Source organism: Oreochromis niloticus, linkage group LG23 (assembly GCF_001858045.2).
Source record: "Oreochromis niloticus isolate F11D_XX linkage group LG23, O_niloticus_UMD_NMBU, whole genome shotgun sequence".
Taxonomy (NCBI): domain Eukaryota; kingdom Metazoa; phylum Chordata; class Actinopteri; order Cichliformes; family Cichlidae; genus Oreochromis; species Oreochromis niloticus.
Window position 1 is genome coordinate 36,394,429 of NC_031986.2, and position 17,951 is coordinate 36,412,379.

Genomic DNA, 17,951 nt, shown 5'->3' on the forward strand with positions numbered 1-17,951 from the left:
ATCGCTTTTACCTGCAGTTTTTTGTATCCACAAACTTAATACAAGTTTAAATTTAAGGAAAATTAAAATTAAACATTTTTGCCCCTAAAGTAATTAAAATGGAGCCTGTTTTGTCTGTTTGTTTATCATCTGATGTTCCACTGTTACCCTGTGGTGTTAAAGCTTCCTGCTGAGTAGCCTGATTACTGAATTACACTGTCAAGAAATTTGTGAACTAAACAGTTTCTCAATCACCAGGAGCGCTTTTAATTTGATGTGATTGCTCTCCTGAATTTAAAATTACTAAAAAAAAACAAGAGGCATCAGAATAGTGACTAATTATCAAGCTCCATCCTTTGGTCGCTGGTTTTCATGCTGGTGACATTCTTGATTCTCATTGTGAAAAGACCAAAACCATCGATGAACTGGTCCGACTCATTCCTCTGTGTCTCAGAGCTCCACTGTGTGACACATTCCTTCATGATCCCAAATAATCATCCTGTCGTTAACTTTAAGGTAAGCCAACAAACACCATTACGCTGCTGGAAACAGTTTGTACCACACCACGTGTATTATTCCACACCCAAAGTAGTCCTAAAAAATGCTAATATTTATAATAAGTGAGCAAACTTTGATAGGAACTACAAAGCCATGATGTTTTAGATAATTATTAAAACATATTTATATTCAAAAGATTTTTATTTTTTTTTAAGCACAGATGTGTTTGTTGTGACAGCTATCAACCACATCAGCAAGCATGGAGAGATCGTCACTTTGGTTTTGGTCTTTTCTTCTGGATTTGTAATTTAAAAAAAAAAAAAAAAAAAAAAAAGCAAGACTATCTCAATATATATTGGCAATTAATAAGAATGAATGAAACTGAACAGTATTAGTACAAATGCTTATATAATAATGTTACAGCGTAGTTTCATTGTTCAGAAATCATAAATTTGAACAGTTTCATTCAGTGCTGTTAGAACAACATCCAGCTGGTCTTCACACAGGCAGCATATTTGTTTCAATTTAAAATCCCAGAAAAAATGTAAATTACAAAAATTAATAGTTTTTTTTCTGCAATATTGTTACAGTAATCAAAATTTACAATCAGAATCGACCAAAGCAAAAGTGGGAAGGTTTGGATTATGCTGCCTGTTAGTCTACTCAGACATGTCTAAATATTCAAAACTGACTTGGTCCCTGTTACGACCCTCATGTTGTGTCACGTACGAGGTGCGATCGAAAAGAAAACCTTACCTGACTTCAAATTTGTCCAATCTCCCTTCATGATCATCAAGTTTTGCACCTCTGGACAACTTCCATTGTTTCTGCTATGTTTGGATCGCTCAGCGGCAGCAGTTCATCTCTGCAGGCACCGCTCTGATGGATCTAAGGTCTTGACCAAAGTGTCAAAAAGGTGACCAAATCTGGCAGTAATAGACCTTTTCCACTGGTATCGACTCAGCTCAACTCAACTTGGTTTCTGTCGTTTTCCATTAAAACTGAGTACCACCTAATGTGTGTGGGGTTGTTATAGCAATGCGGTCAAAAGTCTTGTGACGCCATTTTCATGCGACATGAATGCCACAACAAAGAAGGACATCTGCTGCACGGTGTATGGCTTTTTGGCAGACTTGGGGATGAGGGTATTATTTTTTGTGAAGCCATTTTATCTTTGCTGGGTTGTTTTTTTTTTGTTTTTTTTTTTAAATAATGGTAGTTTTGATTTTCATGATAGAGACTCATGACTCATTGAGTGATGCCAGAGAGAAGCCAATCTGTGCCAAGTAGTCTGTTGACGTTATATTTTCAGATTGCTTCAGATCGCTTGGAAGCCTGGCCGAGTAGGTACTAAAAAAAAAGTGCCCGGTACCAGTGGAAATCCCTAAAACCTGAGTTGAGCCGTGCCGAACCCACTCAAGTGGGTATTAGTGGAAAAGGGCTATTAGTGTGGTTGATAAGCAGTGTGTGGGTTGGTAGTTCTCTGTGAGTGAGGGCACGATGGCACATGCTACAGTTCCGGTGGTTTATGCATAATCTCCTGCCTTATAGTAGAATCAGCAACAACAGACAAATCTATTACTTGTACCACCTAATGAGACAATTAACAGCCGAACTAGTAACTTAAACCTGTTTTTTTTTTGTGCAAAGTCACCAAACTTTGTACTGAATGAATTAACCTTGCACAAATGTAGAAAAAAACCCCAAAACCCAAAACAATGAGCATGCACCTTAGGGATTTGGTTTGATGTAGGAGTTGCTCTTTGTGTAATGTTAGGTTAGGTTGTGTAACTGCAGAACGGTCCAAATGAGACACACAGGCGCTGGGTGTGGTCCAGAGGTGCAGAGGAAGATGATTTTTTACATTGAAAAGAGTTAAATTTAAAAGAGGTAAAGGTTTCTTCTTTGTATGGGCAGAGTCGGACTACCCTTTGATCGCAGCCTGTATCTAGACTCAGAGTTATGAGACAGTCATACTGGCAGGCGTACATGCAGTTGACGGCACGCAGAACTGGAAACCCATGCTGACTGACTGACTGTACCAGTCTAGTACTTATCAATACCCTGGATGGAGGCATGGACGGACTCTAGTTCTTTACAAGATTTCCTCATTTGGCAAACTTCCCCAATCTTCACTCTGGCTCTATAAATACAGAATTGAGCCAGTCAGAGACCTCATTCCCTTTCTCCCACTCAGATTTGGCTTCGTCCCCTTCAGATTTTGACCTCACTTCCTCCTAAGTGAGAAAATCAACTAAATCATTTTAAAGACCTACCTACTTTATACACTTACATGAAAAAGCCTTACTCTAAGCCTTTCAGTACAGTACGTTCTCCATCTGATGGTCCTGCTGTCGATAAATCAATGAACAGCTTTACGGTTTGTCCTCTGGGATAATGGGTTTGGCTGGGCGGTGGCAGCAGCCTCACAGCTAATGGCAAACAACCGCATTCAGACTTCTAAATGCTTTCCAGCTTCACATCACTCACTTAGGTCCAATTTATATTCAGTTGTAACTTGAGTGAAATTTCAAACTTTTTTTATCTGTCCTATTTCCTGAATGTCTTCACACGATGAAGACATTTCTATCAAATATAAAGGATAGAACAATTTTTTAAGTCAATTCACTTCAATTAAGCTTTAAAATAAATAAACAATTTTAATCGCTAATAGGAGCATTTATAAAATCTTTTTATTTATGCTTTACAAAAAGTAAGTGTTCCTCAGAAGTTCTCCACGGTTCACATCACTTTTATCCATGTAGATGTTAATGGGCTGTCAGCCGTGGCCTGATTTCCTTTCCTAGAACTCATTAGCGGTGGCCTTTTGGCGCACTAACAGACTAAATGTTCGACAAACAAATCCAGGAAACCAATCAGTCTGCTGTCTAACTGACTGATTAGACTTACATTGTACCAGACATGCTCCAATGAAAGCCACTAGGTCAAAACAGTGAAGTGTTTGCTGACTTGGCCAGAATAAATTGGTAAAACTGAGAACAGTCCACTCTTTTCTGAAGCTCTCCGTGGGTGCTACCTTTTTACCTTTATATATTCAATAAACAGTGGGAGCACACACATTAAAAACTGTTTTTACAGGCTCATTTTAAGAAAACCAGTTTCATAACATAGATGTGCTGTAACATGTGTTGTTAATGTGAAGACTACAGGTTAAATATATCTAACCTAAACTGAGTGTTTAAACTTTTCTTTTTGACAGACGACATTAAATAACTGAAGTGAAATCGTATTTTTTGCTGAAGCTGAAACCCCAGGATGCTCTCATCACAGGGCATGATATAGTCACAAAGTGTCCTCTGGAGATGAAACCACAATGCGCCTGGCGTGCTAATACTGGCTGAGGAGATCCTGCTTCAGAGACCTACTTAGTCTATAATAGAAGGTTGCAGGTGTGGTAATGGCATGAGCTGAAGGTCTGTCACCTTGGAGACTGTGGTTCACGTCCTTTTGTTCAGGATGTCCTTTTCTTTTTCACATGCTGATTTTTTAATGTTTACTAAAAACTACTTGGTTAAATAAAGCACTATAAATTATTCATTTAGCTTTAGCTACTTAAACTTGGTTAGCATTCTGTCACACTAGAGTAAAGTAGGATGGCAACCTCGCAACTAGTTAAAAAAAAGATAAAAAGATACCTCCATGATTGCATCTTTGGAAATCAATTCCCACTAGTTGCAGTGACCTAGAGGCTGAGCAGGCAACACGTTCAGCCTCTGGGCGATCACTTTCAATCTTAAGCCAAATGCACAGGTCACCTGGTGCTCTAAACAATCGTGGTCGAACTCAGACTGACTGCAACCACTCGCAGACAGATTGGTGAAGGATTGCAAATAACTGCTGTCTGTATTATTAACGGAAACAGACTGCCAACATATTCAAATTATACTGAGACAATCAGAACTGATGAGCGCAACTCGTCTTTGCAATTTAAAACTAATCAAGGCTTGATCAGTTTCAGGATAGGATAATGGATGTCAGGCACAGGAAGTCGTAATAGCAGCCCATTTTTCATTTTGATGTTCTGAATTGGTTTGATAGTTTGGGAAGTGCTTTTTGTTTTTGTTCTGATCAATACATTTACGTTAATAAACTATAGCTATAATTTCAGGAGCATGGACAGATGTACACATTTGACAGTTGTCTCAATGGTCATTGTGTTGGCTATTTTACCATTTAATACAGAAAATGCTATTGTTGTCATATGCTGAAATAAATTCAACAGGAGCTGTAGTCTTTATAGATAGCTCTATTAAAAAGAGAAAAAACTGACACGTTTAAAATAATAAGAAAAATAATAATAAAAGTGCCTAATTTTTTAAAATAGATTTATTGTACTGAAACTGCAAGAAATAAAACAAATGTGAATATAATATGCATAAGTCATCATATTATGCACAAACATGGCCTATTTTTGACGCTTTCTGGTTTCTCCCTGGCTTCTAGGACACTTTCTTTTTGCGCCCTGCAGTTCTTGTTGTCCAGGGTGAGTGGAGCTGCTTCTTGTTATAATTCCAAGGATGTGCAACAGCATTTCACTTATGGAATTTTAAGCCTGTAGCAAAGTATCCACTGACTTTGCCATACCAGATACCGCTGTTGTCATGCTCTTGTGTCTGGGTCACAAGTGCTTTTCTGTCTCTTTGCATGTCCCGTACACTTGCTGATATAAGCTGAAGTCAGAGCTCTTGGCACATTGGGTCTGTCATATTGAAAGGAACCGTGTTTTTGTTGTGGTTAGAAAACAGTGCAACGTTTGTAAATCACCCATAAGACTAACCACACCTATCAACGCTATTTTATTCTGTTTAGTAAAATCGCCCTTTTGTGCATAAATGAGCCACATCAGCGTCTTTGACAAAACAACATTAATTGTGCCCGGGATTGAGAGTGGGCTGAAAAGTCAGCTGTGGAGCTGTGATCAGTGTGTACTGGTATCCTGCTGACAGCGCTTATGGTCAAAATTACCCTTGCTGCGATACTGTGGTTTTGATGCTATAATTACACTCCCACTATATGAAATGCTAATCTAGAACAGAAGTGTCCCGTTTGTCTCAGCGGTGAATACAATGAAGGTTTGTTTGAAGACTACAACCTGAGCACTGCCCACATCCAACCTTGAACCAGGCCTGCGCAGACACTTTAATAAGTAACTTAGAAATGTAGGCTCTTCATTAAAAACTACTGAATGCTATTTTATTTTTAAGCAATTTAGTGTAAATATTCTAAGGGTTGCTGGTTAGGTTTACCGTGACATCAGAGATACTGGAGTTGATATAGGGTCAGTATGAGGCAGAAAACATATCAGCAACTTCAAAATTCAAAGTGTGCTGATGACACTTGAGACTTTGCTGTTGCTGGTATGTTTTTTTCTGCTGGATTTAACATTGTGTTGGTGAATCTAAAGCTACTGATCTAACACTACAGAATAGGGATTTTTTAACAAAGTGTTACCTGCAAACAGGCGCATCTGAAAGTCTATATTCTGCAAATCACAACAGTAAAGAATAAACAAGCAAAGAGAGAAATTTGTCAGCAGAAACCAGGATTAAGATCAAGCAAACTAAGGGCAAGACACACAAAATATTTTCAAAAATATGGCTGCATGAATCATCTGAGGGCTGTATTCATGCAGCACTGAAAATTAACGACGGAAATGATCATCGGGACTCCAATGTGAGAAAATGTGTAAAAAAGAATAAACATATAGCACCAGCAGTGCCGTGCCTTCCCTCTACTTAAGAGAAGTGATGCAACATGGAAAGACACAAGAACTCAACGTTTAACCTTCTGTAAAAGTAATAAAGGGTAACAAAAGTTGAGGGTAATGAGGTCCACGTTTCTTTGAGTCTAAAACAGTGAGACTTATCTGAGTATTAGTTCTTGTGAATGCTTTAAAAACACTATAAATAACTCAAGTCGAGCATTATAAAAAGAGCTGAACAACTTCCTGGGTTGACTGGAGAGTGTAAAGTAAAACCAGCTGTCACTTTGAGGTAAACTCTAATAAACATTTTTTACTTCTACTGCAATTATATGACATTCAACTATTACAATAAAAGCTATAATCCTCACGTTAATTTAATTAATGTGGACCAATGGTGCTGATTCCAAGCTCCATATTTTTTTCTGACTCCAGTAGAGTAGCTTTGCATGACCTATATTTCAAAATAATCCTTATTTGTCTGATCCTTGGTGAAGACCTTCAGTTCTTTTCTTCTATCTTTTTATTTCATTCTGATTGGCCAGAAAAAGATTGACCATAAAAGGAATAGCCTGTCTCTATGATGTCATATAGATCCAAGAGTAGAAAAAAATGTTTAAAGCTTTCAGATCAACCTGAAGTCTGACCACGTGTTTTAATATGAAACTACAACCATCCACCATTATGACAGCATACCTATGAAAGAAAATAAGGCAGTCAAAATATCAGCTTTACTATTTAAGGCTGCAGCAGTTACCGATGCAAAACCAGTATTTCTTAATGTTTGCTTGGCATTAAAAGCTGAGAATTGATTCTATTATGGAGCTTTTACAGGAAATCACTGACTGAATCTTATTAGAGGATCACTTCATGACACTGCAGTGAGAAATGGAACAAGAAGGCGCAACCACAGAAAAAGTGACTTTGTGGCTGCTTTAGGCTGCAGGTCTCAGTAACTTTGTGTTGTCAGATGGGAAGAGTCATTATTTACAAAATTGAAAGTCTGACATTCTCAGCTACAAAACTTTTGATTTTAGCTCTTTTTCACTGGGGTATATCTGAGTATATCTGAACAACAATCTCACGGTCTTGAACAGACTTTTTAAAAATATGTGCAATTTCATAGAGACAATTCATGGCTCTCCCTTCGAACTATAAACACATTTTATTTTCACCATAGACATAAACATTTTCAGAGAGATAATAACCTGGTGATAAAACTTGTTCACACATATAAAACGATTCGCTCATGGAGCAGCTTTGTAGCTGACAGCTGTTCAACAAAGCAGCTTTCCACGTTCCAAATAGGTTGATAACCATCTAATGTATTTACTAGCTTATATGTCACTGCTTCCACTGGCAGTCACTTCAATCACTTTGACTCTTTAATTTCACCTGTCTACAAATCACTACATTTCATCAAACTCCCATGGTCTCTGGCTGCCAGATTACTGCTTGTCCTCTCAACACCACTTTCAGCATTTCCACCAGTGGGTTACCTGCCCCATGCTGGCCTACGCACTGTGGCTTTTCTAAGAAAGAAGAAGAAGCTACATGTTTCTTTATGAATCTAATGTTTCTTTTAGCTATTAACACATATAAAGACCTATGTAGAAGTCTACAAATAGAACAGGCAAATGTTAAGATTAAATACTGAACATCTGCCTTCATGCAGTTGGCTAGATTTGCCACACATGACTGTGATTTGGTGTCTCGTTCCTCATCAATTAATTTTGTGTGCACAGATGCAACACAGGAAAACACAGCCCCACTGCGCCATCTCACAATTAGTGCTATAGTGGATTGGCATTAATTGACTGGAACATTAAACTGACCCCACAACACGCTTTTCCATCCACTGATTTCATTGGCGAATTAAAAAAACGATATTCAGCTATTTATTTTGAGAAGTACTGATAAAATGCAATAAAACAATAAAAGAAACCGGTTTACCATACATGGATTAAACCCATCCTCGACTAAAAGAAAAATATCTACTACAAAATGTTTTTTGTCTAAAGACTGGCTTTAATGCATGACTTGCAAACTGAGCCAAAAAGTATTAAACCTTACTTGCTGCCACCACCAATAACTGTGGATGTCTCCAGATTTCCAGAAATCCTCAATATAATATAATATATACATAGGAAATAGTGGTGTACTAGTGTAAAATATCTTTACCAGAAATGTGGTATTTGAAACTGTTTTTGTTCCCATGGTGGTTTTATCACATATCTTACCTCTTGTAGCAGGTCAGCCTGCTCGATGGCCTTCAGCACATTCTTTTTAGACGTCTCTTGAGCTTCTCCGCCCAGCAGGAATTCGTCCAGGATGAAGTAGGCCTTCTCAAAGTTAAAAATAATGTCCAGTTCACAAACCTGGTGAACAACATGCAACAACTTTAAACATTAATGAACAGCTCAACACGTGGCAATTATAACTAAGAATAATATTAAGAAGTCAGACATCACAAACGCACACTGCCAAAGTATTTATCCAACAGCTCCACATATCTGTGGATGATCTCCAGCGTGATGAGCTCGTTGTCCTGGTCCTCAATGGCACAGCAGAAATACAGGCTGGCATATCTGCAACACAGCGAGAAGCAAATTCACTTCAACTGAAAAAGTTCGTTCCCTGCTTACTCAGAATAATAATTCTAAGAAAGTTTCATATGGAAACTGTTGTTTTAATTACAATTGTCAAGTAGAAAAAGTCATCCCCATCAGCACAGTGGAGGCTGTTATTTTCATTCTAGGTATACATGTGCAATCATGTGAAATACTCAATCTTAAAGCTAAAATAGGAAAAACTACATAGTCGAAACAATATACAGGGTAGTACAACATGCATTGCATTTGCTGTGTGATTTATGGAGTCTATATTTCCTGCCAGAGTGCATGAAGGAGGCTGCTGTGTCCTTTAAATGTCTCAGGGTCTTCGATATAATCAAGAGAGGGCAAATATCTCCACAGCTGATGTCTCCAAAACTGCATGCCGTACACCCAAAAAAGATAACCATCACTACAGCCCAGAGAAAAAATAACATGAATTAGGTTTTGAGGTGAACTGTCCCTTTAAATAACAATCTTTCGTTGTGAAAACTACATCATCAAATAGCCAAAGCCAAGGAGCTGACTTCAGGCATTTGTAAAGCTGCGACAGGCTCTCACAGTGATGTACTGTCTCCCATCACACTGAAATGGTGCTGAGAGGGCATTTCTCCATTATTATTAAGGCCTGCTGTTTACTGTGCACAGGGTATTCATTTAAAAGCCAGAAGCCGGATGCAGAAGGCTGAAACAGTTAAGCCCCATTCTGCCATAGTTCTTTATCCCTGATAATCCCTAAGGCACTAAGCATGTGATGATTGGCTAATAAAGGAGCTGGTCAGTTGATCCTCTGAAACCAGAGGAGCGGCAGGACACAATGGACAGGGCTGTAGATTTATAAAAAGACAAGTGTACAATACTCGTAGAGGTCACAGAGAACAGCAAGGCTGCTTATTAGCCAGGCCGTTTTCTGGTGGTGAATTCTTGATTGTTTCGAGCTGTTCTCTATCTTTGTCTACAGTTTGTGAAAATTAATGCAAGGTGTAGCCAAGCAGGAAGCACAAAGGGCTCGGTTTAGTCATTACAAAAGAGCAGTGAGACAGCATTTTTACTGGAGCTGACTCACTCCAGAAACAAGTCAACGCTTTAAAAGATAAGGCACACTCTGTGTAGAGAAGGCTCCCAAAGTAAAGAACATCTTTATGTTGCATTGGCAGCCTGATGGCACAGGTCCCCCTGTTGTATAAGTGGATTAGTCTTCAATAAGACATTTTTATAGAATGTTGCTTAACACTTAAGTAAGGGTTATATTAACATTTCACATGTGGCAGACAGTTCAGAGCCTTACTTGGAGCTACACTTTGAATTTCAATTTAGTCTGCTTTGGGAAAAATATCAGCATGAGGAGTTCTGCTGGCAAAGCATCCAATCACAGTTGACATGTAAGGAGAAGCCTTAAAGAAATTTATGGGAGAACTGTGAAACTGTAAAGATGGCAGCAGCCCAACATTCAAAGAGCCAATCAACATCAGAGCCTGGAAACATATTATCCAATCACGGTGCACTGACACATGCCCTCTATAGAGGTTTATGACAGTTTCAACTGTGCAGCAAGCAGCTTAAATCCTCCCTACTTGTTACTGTAAAGAGAACGTATCATAGAGAGTATAAAATATGGTAACAGCCACTGTGACGTCACCCCTGAGTTACTAAAGACCAGTTATTGAGCTTTGACTTGAGCTGTTTCACCATCTCCATTTTGGTGTACTGAGACCAGATGTAATGAGCGAGTGGTGGATGTGACTGTAAAATGCTGAATTACATGTGGTTAGCCAATGAATATATCCCAAATAGTCCTTCTTCTTGATTCTCAGATAGACCAAAAATGTCTTAATGTTTTATTCTGCATGAACTGAAACTAGTAAGAATCTAGTTTCTACCCAGAATCTATTTTATACCTTCAGGTATGAGCATAGACGGAATATCATGATCTAGAATTGTTCAGCACCCTGATAGCACGTGCAGAGAAGCTGTTCATGTTGGATTGAGCCATAATGAAGCAGAAAAGTCAAATACCTTCTCACATGCATAATACAAATGTAACTTGAAGCACTTTTATAAACCAAAAGCCTTTTTTTTTTATTTGACTGGTGATTCTATACGTGGAGTGTTTATGTCCAGTTAAACAACTAATGTGAAAATTGTAAATACAGGCTTCAAAATAACTCAAGTGTTAACAAACTGGACTATTAAGTGGCAAGACGTGCTTCTCAAAGGTTTTTGGTAAGAATCAGATTTACAAGTAGATTAGACCAAAATGTGTTTGCATAATTATGTCAGAAAGGTTTTTTCCCCACTGCTGGCTTTGAGCTACGTTTTAGAGCTACAGACAGTTTAATTTGGCACAAAATATCACCATGAGTAGTGCCACTGGCAAAGGATCCATCCTTGTTTCTGGTCCTGGATCAATTCTGACACATCAGATGGGAAACAGCATGCATTTTAAGAATTTAGGTTGATAAAGCACAGTTTCAGCTCTCAGCTTTCTATTAAACTCAGTGAAGTTTTGGTCCTGGTTCAGCTCAAAAAAACAAAAATGCATGTGGAAGAATCAGTCATTTGTAAAAACTAATATTAAGCTTCATTATTTGCTTCTAATTTGCTCTGTTTCTCTGTCACATTTAAAGAAAATATGAAGATCAGTTTTAAACTGATGCTTGCAAGCATCTAAATTACTGTAAGCTGTGAGAAATTATACAGAGAAATTTTCAGTGTTACAAGTTACACGTCTACACACTGACAGGCTGTATGTTGATGCATTAGTGGCTGTACCTTATTAAAGCCTTTTTCTACAGCTGTATGCTCTGTGTCAACATACAGATCCATGTTGTTGCTCAAAATTAGACATTTTTTTCTGCAAAGAAACTTTTAGCCAGAGCTAAACAATCCAGAAATCTGTCCCATGCATTAAAGAAAAGAAGACCAATTCTATTTACATTATACATGCTCCCTTTCAGCAGTATACTTAGAAGGTATAGCATACATTTTCATTGCTATGCAGATGATACCCAGCTTTATCTATCCTTGAAGCCACATACCACACACAGCAATTACTTAAAATATAGGAATCTCTTAAAGATATTGATGGCATTTCATTTCCTGCTTCTAAATTCAGATAAAAATTAGGTCACTGTGCTTAGCTCTAAAAATATTATCTAACCAGATGCTTACTCTGGATAGCATTACCGTGAACTCGAATAACACTGTGAGGGATGTCTGAGTCATTTTTGGCCAGGATATGTCATTCAATGTGCATACTAAACAAAAAGGTAGGACCGCTTTCTTGCAATTGCACAATATTGCTAAAATTAGAAACATCTGTATCAGAGTGATGCTGAAAAACTAGTTCTTGTATTTATTACTTCTGGACTGGACTACTGTTAATTCATTATTATCAGGCTGTCCTAAATAATCCTCAAAAAGGCTTCAGTTGATCCAGAATTCTGTAGTGAGAGCACTGACATATGTCTATGTTTGCCTTCATTTCATTGGCTCCCTGTTAAATCTAGAATCATTTAATCTCTTTCTCATCACATGCAAGGTCTTGAATAATCAAGCCCCATCTTATCTTTAAGACAACCAAATAGAGCACTTTGCACTTGGACTACTGGGGCTAACTTGTCATTCATATCTTATTTAAAAGTAGAATGGGAGGCAGACCTTCCAGCATTTCTGTGGAACTAGCTCCTAGTCTGGATTCAGGGGACAAAAATCCTCTCTACTTTTAAGTATTAGGCTTAAAACTTTTCTTTTTGAAAAAGCTTATAGGTAGATCAGGTGACCATCCCTCAGTTATGCTGCAATAGGCCTAGGCCTCTGGGGGCCTCCCATGATGCACCGAGTCCTTCTTGTTCATTCACTTCTTTTCAGTCTCTGCATTTAATCATTAGCTGTTATTAATCTCTGGCTCTCCTCCACAGCGTGTCTTTTGTCCTGTCTCCCTCCCTCCCTTTGGGAAAATTACCCAACAGTTCACATTATCTACAAACTAAGCAAACATTTTCCCGGTAAGTTTATGATCTTGGTCACTGTTTTTAGAGCTTCTTCGTACCAACTTGATATTCATATTATAAATTATGGTCCCATTTAGAGTAAAATAGATGATGAAGCTGAACGTGCATTAGGCTGTGGCTATCATGTTGAGGGTAGAGTGACCAAAATACTAAACTCAAGGCTTCAAATCAGTTTCTACAAACTAACAGGCAATGTCACAGTGGCTATAACCATGAGATTTACTGCTATGCTTGGGATTATTGTCCTGTTGCACAATCCAATTTAAGACAAGCTTTAGCTGTCACACAGACGTCCTCACATTTGTCAACAGATACAGAGGAGCTCATAGTTGACTCAATAACTGCAAGGTACCAAGATCCTGTGTCTCCAAAACAAGGCCATCAAACACCATGCATTTATACAGTCAATTCAATTTTGCGTGAAATCCACCAGTATCATTTAAAGAAATGGCTTGCTAACAAGGCCTAATAACACACTGATAACTTAGTACTCCACCCTGTTGTTCACATGTGGTCACTTCTGATTCCAAAAACCCAACACAGTGATGGTCAAAATCCTAGCAGCGGTCCTTCGAAATGTCCTAAACCAATGGGTGATATCACATTTGCTACATCTATCTTTTACATATAGACATGTAAAAAAAATACTAAGAACTATTAACACTTAGTGAGAATTTAACTGATGACATAAACATCTGTGTGGTGGGGCAGTGGTTGCAAACTGATCAGCAGTTCTGGCGCTCTGTTAGTCCATCCCAGTGGGGTCACTCCGGTTCACAAGCAGTCTGCCTCCTTGTCCGTTGGCACAGCAACAGGATATAATGAGACTAAATTAATGCTCTTTCTTGTTGTAGTCTGAGTGCTGTCATGATGATGCCTTCATCTCTTTGGTAACACTCTCCTGATTCCCCAGCAGAGCCATGTCTATGAATGACAGGCCTATGAATTGCCCAGGGACGTGTGAAAATATTCTATTCTGAGGGCGTTCAACCAGAACACATTTTGTTCAGAAACAAGTCCAGTTCCTACCCACCTCTTGTACACAATTTTAAGGTCTCTCCACTCCAGAAAGCTGCACATTTTAGGCTTCCGTGCCAGGACTGTCTGTACCAACTCTCTGGTGATCTTCTTTTTCTCTTTATCAGACAAAGGCACGTACCATTTTTGGAGCCTAAGCTTGCCTTGTCGACTGAAAAGAAGCATGAACTGCATCTGAAATGAAGAGATGACACAAAAACAGAGGGGCTGTGAATAAAGACATGAGAGGAAGGAGTGGGTGGTTAAAGACATCTGCACAAAGAGACACAAAAAAGGCATTCAAAAAAGAAATTCACGGCACTTTTTATGTGATGTAACATGCTGACAAGTTAATTTGAGTAAGTTATTACGGCAGTACAAAATGATGCCTAAAAATAATTTAATCAGGTCAATCAAATTTTTGAAAATGAATAATAAAGGACAACCAGTGCAAATTAGACAGTGAGTTGCTGTTTTTGGATGATCTGCTCCCATGTGTAAAAGATAAAAAGCCCGCTATAGATTATAACTTGACTGATACATGATTTTTTTTTAGACCAATACAGATACCGATATTTGACGATTTAAAACTCTCACACATAAGCAAATATTTTTTTTCCTTTCTGACATACAAAACCTAGACAGCTGTAACATGTATCAACTATTTCCCTAACATCTGTTACATGTATTTGTTTAATAATCCTTACTAAGACAGTATGACAGCATTGTTTAAAAAATAATCTTGTTTTAATTATCCCAAAGCTTGTGGATTACACCGTTACTCATAATAACACAGCTGAAGGGTGTTTCTGTGATCTCTTCTCTACTTTTTACATTTTCATTTATAATCTATGATACATGCCAATACCAATATATCGGAAAATAGCTAACACCAGCCAACAATACCAGCCCTGCTGATATATCTGTTGGGCTCTATTATGAATTGTCAATCAATTATCAGCCCACCGAATTAGTGAGGTTGATGTTCAAAACTTTTGTCACTATCATTTTCTTGTTTCTTGAAAATTTTAAGAGAACGTGTTGACCCATCTTGTGGGCCAGATGAAAATACTGCACTTGGACAATGAAAACTAACTTATAGTAACAAATAATAAACTCTTAATTTTTTATTAACAATATTAAAGTTTAGAGTAGGGCTGCTCAATTAATCGAATTTTAATCTAGATTACGATCTGGGCTTTCAACGATCATTAAAAATGACTGAGCCGATTATTAGCACCTCCCTCGTGCTTTACTCTCGCGCTGCTCCGTGTGGCAAATCGAGCGCAACTCTCTGCGTTTCAAACACGCGTCACAACAATTAAGAGGACCTGAGGGAAGCTCGGAAAGCTAAGCAGAAGTTATTTGGAGAGGAGAGGATAATGGCTGCTGAAGAAAGAATGCCGTTGGTTGAAAAGAGAGGTGAAACGACTTCAGTGGTGTGGAAACATTATGGGTTCGCGGAGTCAGACGTGGATCAAATATTGTGCAGTATTTTGAAGTTCACTAAACATAGATGTTTACATTTTTCATTTATTTTTTATATTGCAAACATTTCCACTGTAATCAGTATTTGCACACTATTTTATATTATTTTTTGACAATCTTTAAAGCCATTATTCAATACATTGTTATTGTTAAATAAATATCGTCAAATAATCGAGATCTCAATTTCAGTGAAAATAATCGTGATTATCATTTTTGCCATAATTGAGCAGCCCTAGTTTAGAGTATTCTTTGTGAAAACACTCAATTTTAAAATTTTGTAATATAGACATAGTGATTAATTTGTCGCACATTGTTTTGAAGATGATGGTTAGTTTTGTAATAGACACTTCAGAATCTGTTTGCCTCTGGTAACCTAATAATGTATTTACTACCCTGTCATTTGCCAATGCATTGTATCCTGCAATCTTATTTTCAGTAGCTTCGATTGTTCATCTTGAAATAAGGAAGGTTTATCTTCGGTTTCTTAGGCCCTACCTACATCACGTCATGTTTTTGTTTGTTTTTTTGTTTTTCGTTTATCGTCTATGGTCATGACATTGCTGCAAGTCCTGTGTAAACAGTGCTTTAAAACCAACACAAAACCATTGTTGTACATTAATAATAATACTACTAATAATGATAATAATAATGATAATTTGCTTAATGTTTAAATATCTAGTCGAGTAGTTGTGTGCATCCCTTCACCTAAGTTAACAGGGAGCTTCAGACTACCCCAAACAGCTAAAACTGCAATAAAAGGACATTAAAATTGATCAAAGAAGTAAGTGTGGTAGTAACAGAGAAACCCAGCTCTCTATCAGAAAAAAAGAGGAGTATCTATTGTCAATTCTATTGGTATTCCATCCATCCATCCATCCATCCATCCACTTTCTTTCACTTATTTAAATCAGGATTTCAGGGAGGGGCTGGAGCCTAACCCAGCTGTCACTGGCTGAAAGGTTGGGCACACAACAGACAGGCTGCCAGTATACTGCAAGGATTTCTCTTGGTATTGGTAATACATTTAAATTAATTCAAATTCCGTTAAAAATACATGAAAAATAAGAATGGGAAGATGCACAACACTAAAAAGTTGACAAAGTGGCATGCCAAAAACAAGTGAGTAAATTATGAGTAAATAACAGAACAATAACACATCAACTCCAATTATCGTTGCATGTACACATTATAATGTATAAATAATTAGAAAAAAAAGCAGCAAAGCTTTGAATAACAGCTTTCCTGTCATAAAATGTGGTCCGCATATTGCTAAAGCACCATCATTTTATCTGACTGTAAATTTTGATACGATATCAATCCCCTGGATTACTAAGAATGAGTCTTGGTATCGGTACAAAAAAAAGCTATATCGATCGACCTCGACAGCCCTCCATCATGCCAACACTATTTTTACTTCAGTTTTAAATACAGGGTAAACAGTTGACGGAAAACAGAGCACCGGGCATGTTTTAAATTCACTAAATGCATTCAAACACATGCAACGGCACAGTTATTTTCACGGCCAAATTTTAAAGCCTTTTAAATCCATGTAGCCAAACCAGAAACATGACTGAAATCATCCCGTTTCAGCCGCTATGAACACAGACGAACGGAAGTACCGTTAACACCGTTATTCAGCGACTGCTACCTTTAGCACGTTCTGTTATCATAGAGCCTGTTAAAAAACCCACAGGTCACCGAGCGCGTTTGTACATTTTAATGGAAAAACAAAATTTCACACATTCAAAACTACTTACCTTGAATAATAACACTGTGTATCCCCCCCTCGGAAGAAATGAGCCACCCAACACCACCCCGAAACACGGCCAGTCTCTAACAACCTTTTGATTGGCCACTAGGGCGAACATGATGATTTTTATTGGCTGACACGTTTTTGTAGTCCCCGCCTTTGTCAACGCGCTAATTAGACAACATACAAATGATTGGCTGCTACGGAAAGCAATCAAACCACTCCGTCCCGCCCATTCAAACTTCATTACCTCAAACATCCACTGAATGATTAAACAGAGACGGATCAACCTGAAATGAGACTGAAATTATATGGAGAACTAAATCTAAAAAATAATTAAATATTTAAATTGATTACACTGAATCTATTACAAAATTAAAAATGTATTTTATTATTTAATATAATCTATATATATACATTATATTTTTCTTATGTCTAAGTTTACCCTTCCTTGTCATTTTAATAGTTTCTGCTGGCCAAAAACTAAAAGACAAAAAGACAAAGGACCACAGTATGTTGCAAAAAATGTCTTTTTGGCTTTTTAAATTTTCCCTACACTATTTATTTTCTGCTTTTGCATGTTAATGACGACCCTTTCTGTGGATTTTTTACAGAGTTAAGTTTTTGCCTGCTGAAACACATCAGATCATTAACTAAACTCTTCAAACATTTTAATAGCAGTCTTGCTCCATTCCGACATACATTAAGTCTCCCATCTGACTCAGTTTGGTTTGTGTGCTGCAGAGTGGCCATTCAGTCCACAACCTATCAGGTGATGACACACCTGAGAGAACTTTTTCCACACTTAAAACTGAAATTCTGGGCAATTCAAGCTGCAGTGCTGAACTGAGCCTCGGTACTTACTGTTACCT

The 17,951-nt window shown here is 37.8% G+C and overlaps 1 protein-coding gene across 6 annotated transcripts in view; it reads right to left on the bottom strand.

The window, feature by feature from the left end:
* Positions 1–17,201, bottom strand: part of LOC100694576 (AP-1 complex subunit sigma-2) — a 31,073-nt gene extending 13,872 nt beyond the window's left edge. For 4 of the 6 annotated variants that reach the window (XM_003439949.5, XM_005478819.4, XM_005478820.3 and 1 more), the window contains exons 1-4: positions 17,087–17,201; positions 13,858–14,036; positions 8,679–8,787; positions 8,440–8,577 (exon numbers count right to left, since the gene is read on the bottom strand). In XM_003439949.5, coding sequence (XP_003439997.4) covers positions 8,440–8,577; positions 8,679–8,787; positions 13,858–14,036; positions 17,087–17,197 — 537 coding nt within the window. In that variant the 5' untranslated portion in view covers positions 17,198–17,201. Of the gene's footprint in view, positions 1–5,949; positions 5,981–8,439; positions 8,578–8,678; positions 8,788–13,857; positions 14,037–17,086 lie in introns of all 6 variants that reach the window. The other 2 variants (XM_025902944.1, XM_005478818.3) reach the window with 1 other exon arrangement.
* Positions 17,202–17,951: the final 750 nt, after the last annotated feature.